Source organism: Macaca mulatta, chromosome 1 (assembly GCF_049350105.2).
Source record: "Macaca mulatta isolate MMU2019108-1 chromosome 1, T2T-MMU8v2.0, whole genome shotgun sequence".
NCBI lineage: Eukaryota > Metazoa > Chordata > Mammalia > Primates > Cercopithecidae > Macaca > Macaca mulatta.
The window spans coordinates 187,815,648-187,833,126 of record NC_133406.1 but is presented as its reverse complement, the minus strand read 5'-3'; the positions used below and the strand labels follow the sequence as shown (position 1 = coordinate 187,833,126).

At 42.5% G+C, this 17,479-nt stretch overlaps 1 protein-coding gene and 1 long non-coding RNA gene across 8 annotated transcripts in view; both read left to right on the top strand.

Annotated features, from left to right (window-relative positions):
* The window catches only part of ZYG11B (zyg-11 family member B, cell cycle regulator), a 98,683-nt gene extending 81,500 nt beyond the window's left edge, over positions 1-17,183 (top strand). For 4 of the 7 annotated variants that reach the window (XM_077956561.1, XM_028833745.2, XM_077956553.1 and 1 more), the window contains 4 exons: positions 7,348-7,545; positions 7,671-7,723; positions 10,741-10,838; positions 15,932-17,183. In XM_077956561.1, the coding sequence (XP_077812687.1) occupies positions 7,348-7,545; positions 7,671-7,723; positions 10,741-10,838; positions 15,932-16,122 (540 nt within the window). In that variant the 3' untranslated portion in view covers positions 16,123-17,183. Of the gene's footprint in view, positions 1-1,752; positions 2,175-7,347; positions 7,546-7,670; positions 7,888-10,740; positions 10,862-10,898; positions 10,947-13,063; positions 13,259-15,931 lie in introns of those variants that run through there. The other 3 variants (XM_077956550.1, XR_013401869.1, XR_013401870.1) reach the window with 3 other exon arrangements.
* LOC144333351 (uncharacterized) lies at positions 329-4,883 on the top strand. The gene is made up of 2 exons (XR_013401936.1): positions 329-718; positions 4,806-4,883. It is a non-coding gene; the product is annotated as an uncharacterized LOC144333351 (long non-coding RNA).
* Positions 17,184-17,479: the final 296 nt, after the last annotated feature.

The following is a 17,479-nucleotide window of genomic DNA, read 5'->3' as shown; positions in this document are numbered from 1 at the left end:
GGGACTGCAGGTGCCCACCACCACGCCTGGCTAGTTTTTTGTATTTTTAGTAGAGACGGGGTTTCACTGTATTAGCCAGGATGGCCTCAATCTCCTGACCTCATGATCCTCCCACCTCGGCCTCCTAAAGTGTTGGGATTACAAGCGTGAGCCCCCGCGCCCGGCTGTCATTTTTTTTTTTTGAGACGGAGTCTCGCTCTGTCGCCCAGGCTGCAGGGCAGTGGTGCAGTCTCAGCTCACTGCAACCTCCGCCTCCTGGGTTCAAGCGTTTCTCCTGCCTCAGCCTCCTGAGTAGCTGGGGTTACAGATGTGTGCCACCATGCCTGGCATTTTTTTTTTTTTTTTTTTTCGTAGAGACCGGGTTTCACCATGTTGGCCAGACTATTCACGAACTTCTGACCTCAAGTGATCTGCCTGACTCGGCCTCCCAAAGTGCTGGGATTACAGGTGTGAGGCACCGTCCTGGCCCAATGTAATGTTTTGATGTATGTGTTTAATCATCATGGAGTGATTAAATCAAGCTAATTAACATACTCATCACCTTACATACTTACTGTTTTTGTAGTGAGAGCATTTAAAATTTATTCTTGGCTGGGTGCAGTGGCTCACACCTATAATCCCTAAATTAATAATAATGTATTGTACACTTCAGAATTGCTAAGAGTAAATTTTTTTTTTTCGAGACAAGGTGTCAGTCTGTCACCCAGGCTGGAGTGTAGTGGCATGATCTCAGCTCACTGCAGCCTCGACCTCCTGGGCTAAAGCAATTACCCCACCTCAACTTCCTGAGTAGTTGGAACTACAGGTACACACCACCATGCCCAGCTAATGTTTAAATTTTTGTAGAGATGGGATTTCGCCATATTGCCCAGGCTGATCTTGAACTCCTGAACTCAAGTGATCCACCCACCTTGGCCTCCCAAAGTGCTGGGATCATAGGTGTGCACCACCACGTCCAGCCTGGTGTCATTTTTCTTCAGCCTAAAAGACATCCTTTAATGTTTCTTACAGTGTGGATCTGCTGATGATGAATTCTTCAGCTTTTGTCTGACTGAAAACATCTTTACTTAACTTTGTTTTTGAAAGATACTTTTATCAGGTATATAATTCTAGATTGACATTACTTTAAAGATACTGATTAGCTTCTTTCTGACTTGCTTCTTTCTAATAAAAAATCTGATATCATCATTATCTTTGTACTTACATATGTACATGTTCTTTTCCTCTGGCTACTTTTAAGATTTAAGATTAGTTGGCTGGAAGTGGTGGCTCACGCATGTAATCCCAGCACTTTGGGAGGCCAAGGTGGGTGGATCACCTAAGGTCAGGAGTTTGAGACCAGCCTGGCCAATATGGCAAAACCCCGTCTCTACTAAAAGTAACAGAAATTAGCTGGGCATGGTGGCAGATGCCTGTAATCCCAGCTACTTAGGAGGCTGAGATAGGAGAATCCCTTGAACCCAGGAGGCGGAGGTTGCAGTGAGCTGAGATTGTGCCATTGCACTCCAGCCTGGGCAACAAGAGCGAAACTCCATCTCAAAAAAAGAAAAAAAATGATTTAAGATTAGTAACAATTTTGAATATTTGATTATACGTGTCTTAATGTAATTAACTTCATGTTTCTTATATTTGGGATTTATTGAGCTACTCAGATATATAGGTCTATAGTTTTCATCAAGTTTGGAAAGTTTTTAGCCATTATTTCTTCAAAATATTTTTTTTGTGCAGATGGGATCTTGCTGTATTTTCCAGGCTGGTCTTAAACTCCTGGCCTCAAGCACTTCTCCCACCTTACCCTCCCAAAGTGCTGGGCTTATAGGAGTAAGCTACTGTGACCTGCCCATTTCCCTAAAAAAAATTTTGCAGCCCTTCTCCCCACATTGGAGTCCTTTGGAGACTCTAATTTGCACATATTAAGCTGCTTGACATTGTCCCACAGCTTACTGATGCTCTTTAATGTTTTTGTTCTTTTGTATTCTGTGTGTTTTAGTTTGGATAGTTTCCCTTGCTATGCCTTCAGTTCAATAATTTTTTTCATCTGCAATATCTAATCTGCTATAATGCCATCTAGTATAATTTTTCATCTTAGACATTGTCATTTTCATCCCTACAAGTTCAATTTAGGTGTTTTTTGTATCTTCTGTGTTCCTACTTTTTGAATATATGAAATAAAATTTTAATAACTCTTTATCCTAATTGGCTAGTTTTACTTAGTATCTATGTCAGTTCAGGGTCAATTTCGAGTGATTCTTCTCCTCATTATAAGTCGCGTTTTCATGAAACTTGGCATGCTTAGGTTTTAATTTACTTTTTAAAAAAATTATTATTTTTTAAATTGTGGTAAACAACGTAAAATTTACCGTCTTAACCATTTTTAAGTGTATTGTTCAGTGGTAATAAATATGTTCATAATGTTGTAGAACCATCACTACCACTTATCTCTGTAACTGTTTTCATCTTGTAAAACTGAAAGTCTGTAACCATTAAACAATACTATTCCATTCCCCCACTCTCTGCAGCCCCTCATAACCACCATTCTGTTTTCTGTCTCTATGATTTTAACTCCTTAACTACTTCATGTAAGTGGAATCATACAGTATTTGTCGTGTAACTAGCTTACTTCACTTACAGTATTGTCCTCATGGTTCATCCATGTTGTAGTGTATGTCAGAATTTCATTGTATATATAGGCCGGGCGCGGTGGCTCACGCCTGTAATCCCAGCACTTTGGGAGGCCGAGGTGGGTGGATCACGAGGTCAGAAGATCGAGACCATCCTGGCTAACACAGTGAAACCCCATCTCTACTAAAAATACAAAAAATTAGCCGGGCATGGTGGCGGGCGCCTGTGGTCCCAGCTACTCGGGAGGCTGAGGCAGGAGAATGGCGTGAACCCAGGAGGCAGAGCTTGCAGTGAGCCGAGATTGTGCCACTGCGCTCCAGCCTGGGTGAGAGCGAGACTCCATCTCAAAAAAAGAAAAAAAAATTTTCATTGTATATATAGACCACATTTTCCTTATCCATCCATTTGTTGGATACTCGGGTTGCTTCCATGGTTTTGCTATTGTGAATAATGCTTCTATGAAGATGAGTGTACAGATATCTCACGACAACCTCCACCTCCCGGGTTCAAGCAATTCTTCTGCCTCAACCTTCCTGAGTAGCTGGGATTATAGGCACGCGCCACCATGCCTGGCTAATTTTGTATTTTTAGTAGAGACGGGTTTTCTCCCTGTTGGTCAGGCTGGTCTCGAACTCCCCTCAGGCGATTCGCCTGCCTCGGCCTCCCAAAGTGCTGGGATTACAAGTATGAGTCACCGTGCCCAGTCACAAATATCTCTTTAAGACTCTACTTTGAATTTTGTGGGGTATAGTTCCAGAAATAGAATTACTGTATCATGTGATAATTCTATTTTTAAATTTTGAAGAACTACCATACTGTTTTCCACAGCAGCTGTACCGTTTTGCATTCCCACCAATAGTGTCCAAGGGTTCCAATTTCTCCACACTCTCACCGCTTGTTATTTTCTGTTTTTTTTTTTAATAGTAGCCATTCTAATGGGTGTGAGATAGTATCTTGTAGTTTTTATTTGCATTTCTCTAATGATAAGTGGTGTTGAGTATATTTTTATGGGTTTATAGGCCATTTGTATATCTTCTTCGGAGAAATATCTATTCAATTCCTTTGTCTATTTTTAAATTGGGTTGTTTTTTGTTGTTGTATTTTAAGAGTTCTCTATATATTCTGGATATTAATCCCTTACCAGATATATGACTTGCAAATATTTTCTCCCATCCTGCTTGGTAGTTTTTGATTGAATGCCAGACTTTGTGAATTTTACCTTCTTGGTTGCTGAATATTTTTGTTTTTCTATGAATATTCTTGAACTTTGTTCTGGGATGCAGTTAACTTACTTTTAAACATTTTGATCACTGTGGGTCTTGCTTTTTATGATTTATTAGGAGGTTCCAGAGCAGTGGTCAGGCTAGGGCTAATTATTCTCTACTACTGCAACAAGACATTCCTGAGGACTCTACCCAGTGCCTTGTGAATGAAAGGTTTTTCTATGCTGGGTGATGAGAACAAGCAGCCCTCTGTGAGCACTACGCACTTTTCTCTAACTCTTTAGATGGTTCTTTTCCTGCCCTCAGGTATCTTCCTTGTGTTCATTTTGTTATCATTACTCTGCTGAATGGAGTGGGACTCTGCAGATCGCTGGACTCGCTTTGTTTGCAAGTTCTCTTCTCCCTGGTGTTCTGTCCTGTGAGTTACCTTCGTTTCTGTGGACTGTTCACCTCATCTCCTACTCTGTTCAGTCTACTGAGCTCTCTTTCAGGTCTGTATCCCTGTGCTACCGCCTGGAAACTTTTTCAAGGCAGTAGCTCATTTTGTTTTCCATCTAGTAAAGGACACTAAGAGTCAGTGTCCTTTATTGCTTGTGGCCAGTATCTTGAGATTGTTTTTTCATGTTTATTTGGATTTTTCAGTTGTTTCAGGCAGATGTTTAAATCTGACTGTTTTTACTCCACCATGGCCAGAAGCAGGAGTGCTCATCAATCCTCAATTTAAAAATGAGAAATTGGCTGGGCACGGTGGCTCACGCCTGTAATCCCAACACTTTGGGAGGCCAAGGTGGGCAGATCACCTGAGGTCAGGAGTTCGAGACCAGCCTGGCCAACATGGCGAAACCCCATCTCTACTAAAAATATAAAAATTAGCCGGTCATGGTGGTGGCTGCCTGTAATCCCAGCTACTCGGAGGCTGAGGCTGGAGAATCACTTGAATCCAGGAGGTGGAGGTTGCAGTGAGCCAAGATCCTGCCATTGCACTCCAGCCTAAGCGACAGAGCAAGACTCCATCTCAAAAAAAAAAAAAAAGAAAAAGAGAAATTTATCTTTCATATTTACTCACATTTCTCGTTCTATTCTTTTTTTACATTTATTGTCCTATAGGTGTGCTGGCAATGACTTTTCACTCTGGTGGTGTTTACCTAACAAAGTTTTTTATTTTGCTTTTGATTTTTTGAATGATAAATTTTTGGTTGGCTATTGAAGTCTAAGTGGACACTTTTTTTCTGTTGAATCTTTGGATTTATAATTTTTATCACATTTTGCAAAAATTTTGGCCATTATTTCTTCAAATACCTTTTTTATACCCTCTCTACTCTCTGCTTCTTCTATGACTTCAGTTATAAGCATGTTAGACTTAACATTATCCCACAGGTCCCAAAACTCCTCTATTGGCTTTTTTCCTCAGTTTGATTTTTTCTTCTGTACTTTGATTTGGATGGTTTGTATTTCTTTTTGTGTGTGTGATTAGAGACAGGGTCTCCCTATGTTGCCCAGGTTGGTTTTGAACTCCTCGCCTGAAGTGATCCTCCCACCTCAACCTCCCAAAGTGCTGGGATTACAGGTGTGAACCAGCATGCCCTGCCATAGATGCTTTTTATTTCTCTGTTGTTTAGTCCACTGATTGTTTTTCGGGAAGCATCTCAATCTGCTGTTAATCTCATCCAATATATTTTGCTTTTCAGATATTTAGCTTTTTTTTATTTCTATAAGTTACATTTAGGTCTTTCTTATATCTTCATTTTCTGCCTTCATGTTTATGTCTGCATTTCATCTGGAATTATATTTATAATATTTATAATAGCTGCTTTAAGTCCTTGTCCGCTAATTCTATTATCTCTGTTATTTTTTAGTCCATTTCTATGGGTTGATTTTTCTCCTGGTTATGTATCATATTTTTCTGCCCCTTTGTATGCCTGGTAATTTTTTTATTGGATGCTGGTCCTTGTGAAATGTAAATTGGTGATTGCTAGGTATTATTTTTCTCTAAAGAGTCTTATACTTTGTTCTTGCATGCAGTTACTTGCAGATCAAGTTGCTCCTCTTAAAGCTTGTTTATGTGTTATTTTATTTTATTTTTTATTTTTTGTGAGATGGAGTCTCGCTCTGTTGCCCAGGCTAGAGTGCAGTGACACGATTTCCACTCGCTGCAACCTCCGCCTCCCAGGTTCAAGCAATTCTCCTGCCTCAGCTTCCCAAGTAGCTGGAATTACAGGCACATGACACCACGCCCAGCTAATTTTTCTGTTTTTTTAGTAGAGACGGGGTTTCTCCATGTTGACCAGGATGGTCTCGAACTCCTGACCTCAGGTGATCCGCCTGCCTCAGCCTCTCAAAGTGCTGGGATTATAGGCGTGAGCCACTGTGCCCAGCCATTTTTGGTTTGTTTGTTTTGAGATGGCATCTCATTTTGTCTCCCAGGCTGGGGTGCAGTGGTGTGATCTCAGCTCACTGTAACCTCTGCCTCCTGGGTTTAAGTGATTTTCATGCCTCAGCCTCCCAAGTAGCTGGGATTACAGGTGTGCACCACCACACCTGGCTAATTTTTGTATATTTAGTAGAGACGGGCTTTCTCCATGTTGGCCAGGCTGGTCTTAAACACCTGACCTCTCAGGTATGAGCCACCACACCCAGTCCTGTTTATTTGTTTTGTTAGAGTGGCGTCTTATCAGACTTTACGGCTCATATATAATGTAGCCCTACTACTATCAAATACTTTGCTTATCATGAGGTCTCTTGAGTCTGGCTAGTGGAAATGTGAACTACTACTATCCCTGTGTGACTTTGGGATTTGTTCATGTACTACTTTCTTTTTTTTTTTTTTTTTTTTTTGAGGCGGAGTCTCGCTCTGTCGCCCAGGCTGGAGTGCAGTGGCCGGATCTCGGCTCACTGCAAGCTCCGCCTCCCGGATTTACGCCATTCTCTTGCCTCAGCCTCCTGAGTAGCTGGGACTACAGGCGCCCGCCACCTCGCCCGGCTAGTTTTTTGTATTTTTTAGTAGAGACGGGGTTTCACTGTGTTAGCCAGGATGGTCTCGATCTCCTGACCTCGTGATCCGCCCATCTCGGCCTCCCAAAGTGCTGGGATTACAGGCTTGAGCCACCGCGCCCGGCCTCATGTACTACTTTCTGGTAGTTCCTTTTCTAGCCTCCTGGAGTTTCATCCTTGTCATTACTCAGGCCAGAGATTTGGGGTGCAGGTCATGTGTGCTCTGTCTTTGAGTGTGGAGCTTTGTCCTTTCCAGCACTCCGTTCTACAGAGTTTTGCTGCTTGACCACCCTGAACTGTGATCTCTGTTTCAACAAAACTACTACTTTCTCTTTGGCTTCCTCTTACCTTCATTGCAGTCTGTAAACTGCCCTCATTTGAATACTTTCTCTCAGGGAAATACTTTTCTCTCACCTTCCTGAATTGCCTGTTGTCCAGGGCCTAAAAACCATTATCTTAACCATTTACTCTACGTATTACATTAATTTTTATATCTTCTTTTTTTTTCCAGAACAATATAGCTGAAGTACAAGAATTGCATTCTGAATTAATGTGGAAAGATTTTATAGACCACATCAGTAGTCTTCTACACAGTGTGGAAGTGGAAGTCAGTTACTTTGCAGCTGGAATTATTGCCCATTTAATATCCAGAGGTGAACAAGCTTGGACATTGAGTCGTAGCCAGAGGAATTCTCTGCTGGATGATTTGGTAGGGTCATTCGTGCCAACAAAAGACATTCATAGTGGTTAAACTATGAAAGCCTCATAATGTAGTAAATAATGCAGTGCTAAATAAATATTGTAATCCTTTCTTGTGTGTCTTTTGTCTTCTAGCATTCAGCTATTTTGAAATGGCCAACTCCAGAGTGCGAGATGGTAGCATACAGGTAATTAGTATCATAATTAACAGTAAACCAGTAACCTAGTCCAGAGATCATTCCTAAGAGTCATTCCTACTGGATGCATGTGTTTTCCCTCAGGCACCTCAGTATTGGTTGGTTATTTATTTATTTATTTTGAGACAGAGTTTCACTCCATCACTACAGCTGGAGTGCAGTGGCATGATCTTGGCTCACTGCAACCTCCACCTCCCATGTTCAAGCAATTCCCCTGCCTCAGCCTCCTGGGTAACTGGGATTACAGGCGTCCGCTGCCCCACCCAGCTGATTTTTGTATTTTTAGTGGGGATGAGGTTTCACCATGTTGGCCAGGCTGGTCTTGAACTCCTGACCTCAAGTGATCTGCCTGCCTGGGCCTCCCTAAGTGCTGGGATTACAGGCGTGAGCCACCACACCCAGCCAAAAGTATTGGCTTTAAGAGAAGCAAAGTATTTTGACTTTTTTCTACCACCTATCATACTTCATGTTTCCTTCATTTCACATTTATTGAAGACAAGTGCTAGGAATTTGTTCTGTGCTCTTGGAATTCAAAGATGAACAAAGACATGGTGGCTGTACACAAGAATTTTATATCCTTGTGAGGGAGATCAAATGTGGATCAGATAAAATACCGTTATGCTAGATGTCCATAGAATGTTATGAAATTAAACGTGAAGCCGAGTGGGGTAGCACGTACCTGTAGTCCCAGTACTCAGGAAACTGAGGTGGGAGGATCACTTGAGCCCAGGAGTTTGAGGCTGCAGTGAGCTATGACTGCATCACTGCATTCCAGCCTGGGTGACAGAGCAAGACTCCAAATGTAAATACACACACACACACACACACACACACACACACACACACCCCTTTCAGAGGAAGTGAGTTGTGACCTGAGTGTTGAAAGATAAGGAGAGGCAGGAGATTTTTAGGAAGAAAAAGCATCATATTAATGCAGGAAGGTCTAAAATAAAATGACACATTGAAGGAATTAGAAGACGACCAGATTCTGGCCAGGTGTTGTGGCTTACGCCTGTAATCCCAGCACTTTGGGAGGCTGAGGTGGGTGGATCACTTCAGTCCAGGAGTTCAAGACCAGCTTGGCCAACATGTTGAAACCCCTGTCTCTAATGAAAAAACAACGTTAGTGGAGCATGGTGGTGCACACCTGTAATTCCAGCTACTTGGGAGGCTGAGGCATGAGGATCGCTTGAACTTGGGAGGTGGACGTTGCTATAAGCCAAGATGGTGCCCCTGCACTGCAGCCTGGGTGACAGAATGAGACTCTTAAAAAAAAAAAAAAAGGAATAACACCAGATTTGGTTGGGGAAACAGTTTGTAATAATTTATTAAAGTGCATACTGGGCCTGGCATGGTGGCTCACACCTATAATCCCAACACTCTGAGAGACTGAGGTGGTAGTATCACTTGAGTTCAGGAGTTGGAGACTAGCCTAGGCATCATAATGAGACCTCATCTCTACTAAAAAATAAAAAGACCTGGGCATGATGGCATGCACCTGTAGTCCCACCACTTCGGAAGGCCAAGGCAGTTAGATCACTTGAGCTTAGGTGTTTGAGACCAGCCTGGACAACACAGTGAGACCCTGTCTCTACAAAAAATAAAAAATTAGCTAGTTGTGGTGGCACGTCCTTGTAGTCCAAGCTGCTTGGGAGGCTGAGGTGGGAGGATCACTTGAGCCTGGTAGGTTCAGGCTGCAATGAGCTGAGATCGCTGTACTGCACTCCAGCCTGTGCAACAGAGCGAGACCCTGTCTCAAGTAAGTAACTAAATAAATAAATAAATGATAAAAATAAATAACAAAAATAAAGAAAGTGCATACTGGATGCCTCTTTGTAATTGGATAACTTGATAATTAAATTACTAATTACCTGAAGTATTTAATTTTTATTCAACTTATTTTTTTTGTTTGGTTCTTAAATGCTGATGTTGCCAACATTTTTTTACTTCCCCAACTTATGTTCTACCTTTGTTTTTGTTTTTGTTTTTGTTTTTTCTGAGACGGAGCCTCCCTCTGTAGCCCAGGCTGGAATGCAGTGGTGTGATTTCGGCTCCCTGCAAGCTTCGCCTCCCGGGTTCACGCCATTCTCCTGCCTCAGCCTTCCATGTAGCTGGGACTACAGGCGCCCGCCGCCGCTCCTGGCTAAGTTTTTTGTATTTTAGTAGAGACAGGGTTTCACTGTGTTAGCCAGGATGGTCTCGATCTCCTACCTTCCTGATCTGCCCGCCTCAGCCTCCCAAAGTGCTGGGATTACAGGCGTGAGCCACCGCGCCCAGCACGTTCTACCTATTTTTATTCTGACCAGTAGAAAATAGAAGGGATAATTATACACCTTTTTCATAGTGTTCTACTAGTTAGTTATCACCTAATTTCTGTATTTCTTAGTTTCCAAACCAAGGACTACTTATCTTCAAATGTGTATCTTTAAGACTGAAAAGGTGCCAGGCGCGGTGGCTCAAGCCTGTAGTCCCAGCACTTTGGGAGGCTGAGACGGGCGGATCACGAGGTCAGGAGATCGAAACCATCCTGGCTAACATGGTGAAACCCCGTCTCTACTAAAAAATACAAAAAAATAGCCGGGTGAGGTGGCGGGCGCGTGTAGTCCCAGCTACTCCGGAGGCTGAGGCAGGAGAATGGCGTAAACCCGGGAGGCGGAGCTTGCAGTGAGCTGAGATCCGGCCACTGCACTCCAGCCTGGGCAACAGAGCGAGACTCCGTCTCAAAAAAAAAAAAAAAAAAAAAAAAAAGACTGAGAAGGTGCTTTAGGAAAAATTTTTTCTCTTTTAGTACCATATTCTAATCACCTTCCATCTTCTGTACTGAATCATGTCTGAATGCAGTCTTCTCTGAAATGGTTAAGACAAAGAAAAGATATTCTATAGCTCATTTATATTAGTCTAAATATAATAGGATAAAATGTTGAAAATGAAAAGTTTAGGAATCACTGCTTTAGGGAATTACGCTAAGTATGGGATGTAACTTTGATTCTTTTCTTTTGAACCCTTAGGTCCTTTAATCCATTTTTCCCATTACTTGGATGTTTCACAACACCAGGAGTCCAGCTATGGGCAGTTTGGGCCATGCAGCATGTCTGCAGCAAGAATCGTATGTACCAAAAAAAGAGAGCTGTGTTTTTTTTCTTTAAGTGAAATTCTCATTTCCCAGGAAAGATATTTCTAAATTGTGTATTAAAGTGATTTTTAAGAACACTAACTTAAAGTATAAGGAAATCTTAGGTTATAAACTTAAGGTATTCTTTTTTTTTTGGAGACAAAGTCTCACTCTTGTTCCCAGGCTGGAGTGCAATGGTGCGATCTCGGCTCACTACAACCTCTGCCTCCTGGGTTCAAGCGATTCTCCTGCCTTAGCCTCCTGAGTAGCTGAGATATCAGGCACCTGCCACCATGTCCCGCTAATTTTTTTTTTTTTTTTTTTTTGAGGCGGAGTGTCGCTCTGTCGCCCAGACTGGAGTGCAGTGGCGCAATCTCGGTTCACTGCAAGCTCCGCATCCCGGGTTCATGCCATTCTCCTGCCTCAGCCTCCCAAGTAGCTGGGACTACAGGCGCCTACCACCACGCCCAGCTAATTTTTTGTATTTTTAGTAGAGACCGGGTTTCACTGTGTAAGCCAGGATGGTCTCGATCTGACCTCATGATCCGCCTGCCCCAGCCTCCCAGCGTGCTGGGATTATAGGCGTGAGCCACCGCGCCTGGCCTTTTTTTTTTTTTTTTTTTTTAGTAGAGATGGAGTTTCACCATGTTGGCCAGGCTGGTCTCGAACTCCTGACCTCAGGTGATCCGCCCGCCTCGGCCTCCCAAAGTGCTGGGATTGCAGGTGTGAGCCACCATGCCCGGCCAACTTAAGATATTCTTTTAGAATGAGCATGGTGTAACTAGGCACTGAATGACAGTGGTGAATGAGACACGGTTCTCACCTCAAGGAATTTAAAGATAGGAGACTACAGTGAGTCCATTTGTTGAGTAAAAGGTCTTAAGTAGTTCCACTGTTTATGGTACATTCCAGTACCCAATTCTCATTCACCCAAAATTCTGTTGTTCAAGATGTCGCTCCCAGCACCCATGGTTTCTGAAGAAGCAAAGTGTTTGAATCAGGTTCTATATTATTCTTTCAAAGCTGCGATGCAACTCTTATTTATTTATTTAGAGACAGGGTCTCTCTCTTATCAAACTGGAGCTGGAGTGCAGTGGCATAGTAACAGCTCACCATAGCTTTGACGTCGGGGCTCAGATAATCCTCCCGCCTCAGCTTGTAGCTAGGACTACAAGTGCATGTCACCATACCTGCCTTTTTTGTGTGTGTGTGTAGAGACGGAGTTTCATCGTGTTGGCCACGGTGGTCTCAAACTCCTAGGCTCAAGCGATCCGCCTGCCTCTTCCTCCCAAAGTGCTGGCATTACAGGCGTCAGCCATCAAGCATGGCCTAGTTATTAATATAAACTCATTCCACAACTGATTTGACACAAGAAATACACAGAACCACTTTAATAGTAAAGTGTGTGTGTGTGTGTGTGTGTGTGTGTGTGTGTGTGTGTGTGTGTGTATATATATATATATATTTTTTTTTTTTTTGAGATGGAGTCTCACTCACTTTGTCACCCAGGCTGGAGTGCAGTGGTACAATCTTGGCTCACTGCACCCTCCACCTCCCAGGTTCAAGCGATTCTCCTGCCTCAACCTCCAGAGTAGCTGGGACTACAGGCCTGCACCACCACACCTGGCTAATTTTTGTATTTTTAGTAGAGACAGGGTTTCACCATTTTGGCTGGCCTGATCTTGAACCCCTGACCTCAGGTGATCTGCTGACCTCGGCCTCCCAAAGTGCTGGGCTTATAGGTGTAAGCCACTGCGCCTGGCCTATTTTTAGTTTTAATTAGAAGTAAGGAAAAATAGTTTTTCAAAAATTACAGGGGCCGGGCACAATGGTTCATGCCTATAATCCCAGCATTTGGGGAAGTTGAGGTGAGTGGATCACTTGAGCCTAGGAGTTTGAGACCAGCCTGGGAAGCATGGTGAAACCTAGTTTCTATAAAAGATTTAAAAGAAATTAGCCGGGCGTGGCCGGGCGCGGTGGCTCAAGCCTGTAATCCCAGCACTTTGGGAGGCCGAGATGGGCGGATCACGAGGTCAGGAGATCGAGACCATGCTGGCTAACACGGTGAAACCCCGTCTCTACTAAAAAATACAAAAAATTAGCCGGGCGAGGTGGCAGGTGCCTGTAGTCCCAGCTACTTGGGAGGCTGAGGCAGGAGAATGGCGTGAACCCAGGAGGCGGAGCTTGCAGTGAGCTGAGATCCAGCCACTGCACTCCAGCCTGGGCGACAGAGCGAGACTCCGTCTCAAAAAAAAAAAAAAAAAAAGAAATTAGCCGGGCGTTGTGGTGTGCTCCTGGTAGTCCCAGCTGCTTGGGAGGCTGAGGTGGGAGCATCATCTGAGCCCGGAAAGTCAAGGCTGCAATGAGCTGTGATGGCACCATGCACTCCAGCCTGGGTGACAGAGTGAGACTCTGTCTCAAAAAGAAAAAAAAAAAAAATTCTAGGATAGAGGGAAATAGTCAAATGTAGACTTGTAGGCCATGCATAGGGATTTTTGTGGCTCTGCTGCAAGTAAAAAGCGACATGGTTCTCCATATAAGAGAGAAAAAATGTTCTACATCCTTGTCGGGGGAGACAGGGAGGGGAGAGTAAACTTTTTATGAGCAGTTAACTACGAATTAAATTTCTTCTATTGGACATTAATAGGGGACAAACTATAAAGGGTCTTATATAGGATATGGGAGAGTTGTTTTTACCGATATCCTTATAGCAGAAGTAGTAACATTTTGTGAGATTTTCTCTTGGGTTTTTTTTTTTTTTTTTTGAGACAGAGTCTTGCTCTGTTGCCCAGGCTGGAGTACAGTGGCATGATCTCAGCTCACCACAACCTCCACCTCCCAGATTCAAGCAATTCTCCTGCTTCAGCCTCCTGAGTAGCTGGGACTACAGGCACGTGCCACCGTGCCTGGCTAATTTTTATATTTTTAGTGGAGGCTGGGTTTCGCTATGTTGGCCAGGCTGGTCTCGAACTCGCCCGCCTTGGCCTCCCAAAGTGCTGGAATTACAGGCATGAACCACCGCGCCCGGTTCCTTCTCTTGTATTCTTTGATGAAAACTCACAGCATACCACAAAAAATCAATGCAGTAAAAGCTCTTCTGTGTCAGATAGAGAAGAGTAATTTGGTGAATGGGATGTGACCGAGAAAGCTGCCTTGTACGCACCTGAACTTCCACCTGGAGGCTTATCCGGCCCTTCCTCCTCAGTTACCCAGAAGCAGAGTTGTTCACTCATGAATCGAAAACTGCCTCTTTAGCCACATTAAACTGTCTCTCCCCTAAAGTCTTTTTCCTTTTACTGTACCCACAGGTTCTGAGGACTCCTGAGTTTCTTAACAGTTGATCCGATAATATTCCCAGTCTCTAATCTGTAGGTTCCTTTCCTGATGACTCAAGGAATGGACCTTTCACAGTTCAGTAGGAGAAAATAAAACATAATTAATAAATAATAGTGCATTTTCGGCTGGGCGTGGTGGCTCACGCCTGTAATCCCAGCACTTTGGGAGGCCAAGGCGGGTGGATCACAAGGTCAGGAGATCGAGACCATCCTGGCTAACACGGTGAAACCCCATCTCTACTAAATATACAAAAAATTCGCTGGGTGTTGTGGCACACGTCTGTACTCTCAGCTACTTGGGAGGCTGAGGCAGGAGAATCACTTGAACCAGGAAGTGGAGGTTACAGTGAGCCGAGATCGCGCCACTGCACTCCAGCCTGGGCGACAGAGCAAGACTCTGTCTGAAAAAAAAAAAAATAATAATAATAATAATAATAGTTCATTTTCATACAAGTATTTATTTTTGTCAATACTTTTAGGTATTAGTGTTATTTTGATTTTACTCTATGGAATGACAGCCCTAAATAATTTCTTCTAAAATGCACTGTAATTTGGGGAATGTTAGAATATTTGGTCTCCAACTCAAGATATTTTAGGTTCCTACCTTGTGGGCTTATTTTGTTTATATTTAAATGGAATTCACTTCTATTTGTATTAAAATGTTTTAACCTGGCTGGGTGTGGTGGCTCACACCTGTAACCCCAGCACTTTGGGAGGCTGAGGCAGGCAGATCACTTAAGGTCAGGAGTTTGAGACCGGCCTGGCCAGCCTCGTAAAACCCCGCCTCTACCAAAAATACAAAAATTTAGCCAAGTGTGGTGGCTGGTGCCCACAGTCCCAGCTACCCAGGAGGCTGAGGAAAGAGAATTGCTTGAACCCGGGAGGCAAAGGTTGCAGTGAGCCAAAATTGTGCCATTGGACTCCAGCCTGGGCAACACAGCAAGCTAATCACACCGCTGGGCATGAGCCATGATCACCCCAGCCTGGGTGACAGAATGAGACTGTCTTAAAAAAAATAAAAAAGGCAAAGAAAATATTTCAAAAATTAAAAAATTGTATGTGCAGTATGACTGCCATTAGGTTTTTAAAAAACATAGGAAATGCAGCCTGGCACTGTGGGTCATGCCTTGTAATTCTATTACTTTGGGAGGCTGAGGCGGGAGGATTGCTTGAGGGCAGGAGTTTGAGACCAGTTTACACAACATGGTAAAACCCCATCTCTACTAAGAATAAAAAAATTAGCCAGGGGTGGTGGCGTGTGCCTGTATTTCCAGCTACTCGGGAGGCTGAGGCACAAGAATTGCTTGAACCCCAGAGGCGGAGGCTGCAGTGAGTCGAGATTGCACCACTGTACTCGGGCCTGGGCAACAGGGCAAGACTCTGTCTGAAAAAAAAAGCAAAAAAAAAAAAAAAAAAGCATAGGAAATGCATAAAAATATAACAACACTTACCTGTGATTTTGGGTCAAAGATAAGGTAGTTAAGATTGCTTTTATTTTTTTTAATACAGATTGTGTATGTCTTGAGGTTAGAAAAAGCAAGCTAGCTATTTATTGATTGAATGTGTAGGCCTTGCACTGTAGACATAACTCAGTATAGAGGTTTTTATCAAGCTGTAACATGTTAGTAATCAATAACAAAACACCTAAAAAAAATGGCTCCTAGAAGTCATTTTTTTGTGGAATAATTTTAAGTGTTTTAAGAAAAGCTATTTCTCCTGTTTTGTGGTGTTTTTTTTTTTTTTTTTTTCCAGCTTCAAGGTATTGCAGCATGCTGATTGAAGAAGGAGGACTGCAGCATTTATACAACATCAAAGATCATGAACATACTGATCCCCATGTCCAACAGATTGCTGTGGCCATTCTGGATAGCTTAGAAAAACACATTGTGCGCCATGGGAGGCCACCTCCCTGTAAAAAACAGCCCCAAGCCAGACTAAATTGATAGCCATAAGTATTGGATAATTGAATTACAGGAATCCTTTTTGTGATTGGTCCATTTGGAATATCTTACCCTCCGTGATGTTTTGGGGGTTTCTATGACCGGAGTCATAAAATCAGTTTGGGATTGGTAATGTATAGTACTGCCCATGTGAACAGTCCCTAATTTGTCTTGTGATTTTTAACTTATGAGTCAAGAAGGGTCTCTTCCTTTATCATTGCCTTTTAGGAAATTTTCCACATCTTTCAGTGTTTGAACTTACTTGTGCTTGAGATTCTACAGTTTTATGGTAAAGTTTGCACGAACCCTCAGGCCAGACTTTTCGAGTCCCTTCCAGTCAATTTGCAGCTTCACATAAGCTGTTGACCTGATTTCTGACACTGCTTCAGTTGTAAATTTTATACTGCTTCTGTATAAAATGGCTTTCTTCTCTATCTGTGTATCTTTTATAAGATGTCCTTCTTAGTGTGAAAGAAGGGAAATGTGGATCATCTTGTAGAAGCTAATCACTGGCAGGAGCCTGGATGGCTGGTGGAAAGATGTATGAGAAAGAAAAACTATGAAAGGAGAACGGAGTGTAGGAACTGGGAATTGCTTTCATGGTGTAGATTTTAAAATGAGACAGGCTACCCTTCAGGAGTCTACCTCTCTTGAGGCAGTGAGCAGAAGCTTGTTCTCCATATTTATACCTAGAAGCGTGGACTGCTGCTTCCTGCACAGACTGCTGGTTATTCTCTAGGAATATTTCTCCAAGCACCACAGTATAAAATATTACAGCACTCTGTGTTAAAGACTGTCTACATCTCCCTATGTCGTATTGTTGTGAAAATGTGATTTTAAAAAATTATCGCCAGTCAAAACTGGCTATTCTTTTCCTCTATTTCAAAATCATTTTTGTTCAGTGGAATAGAGTCAACAACATGGTGTTAACCTCTCAGTTAAAATACAATTGACACCAGTAAATTTTGCCATGAAAAGTTAAAATCTCTTGTTCAAAATATGTCTATCTTCTTAATGTGTTCATGTTGGAGAAAGTGTCCCCGTCTGCCAAAAATGAAAGAAAAGAATTAAACTTTTTAAGTGGTTAAATGTAATGACTCTACTCACAGTGCATAACAGCACATATTTTTGATGGATTATTTTTTAGACAATTACCTTTCCTTAAGGTATCTGATACAGTATAGTAAAGAATCACTTATATCAGTAATAGCACTTGGGAGATAGCAAGTCACCAAGAAACTTAATTTTCATTTAAAATTTTATTTTGTGAATAAGGTCAATCTACTACAATCGCAGATAACCACATTTTTTTTTCATAGATGGCCAGTGTTTTCAATAGGTATTTAAAATGGAATATTTA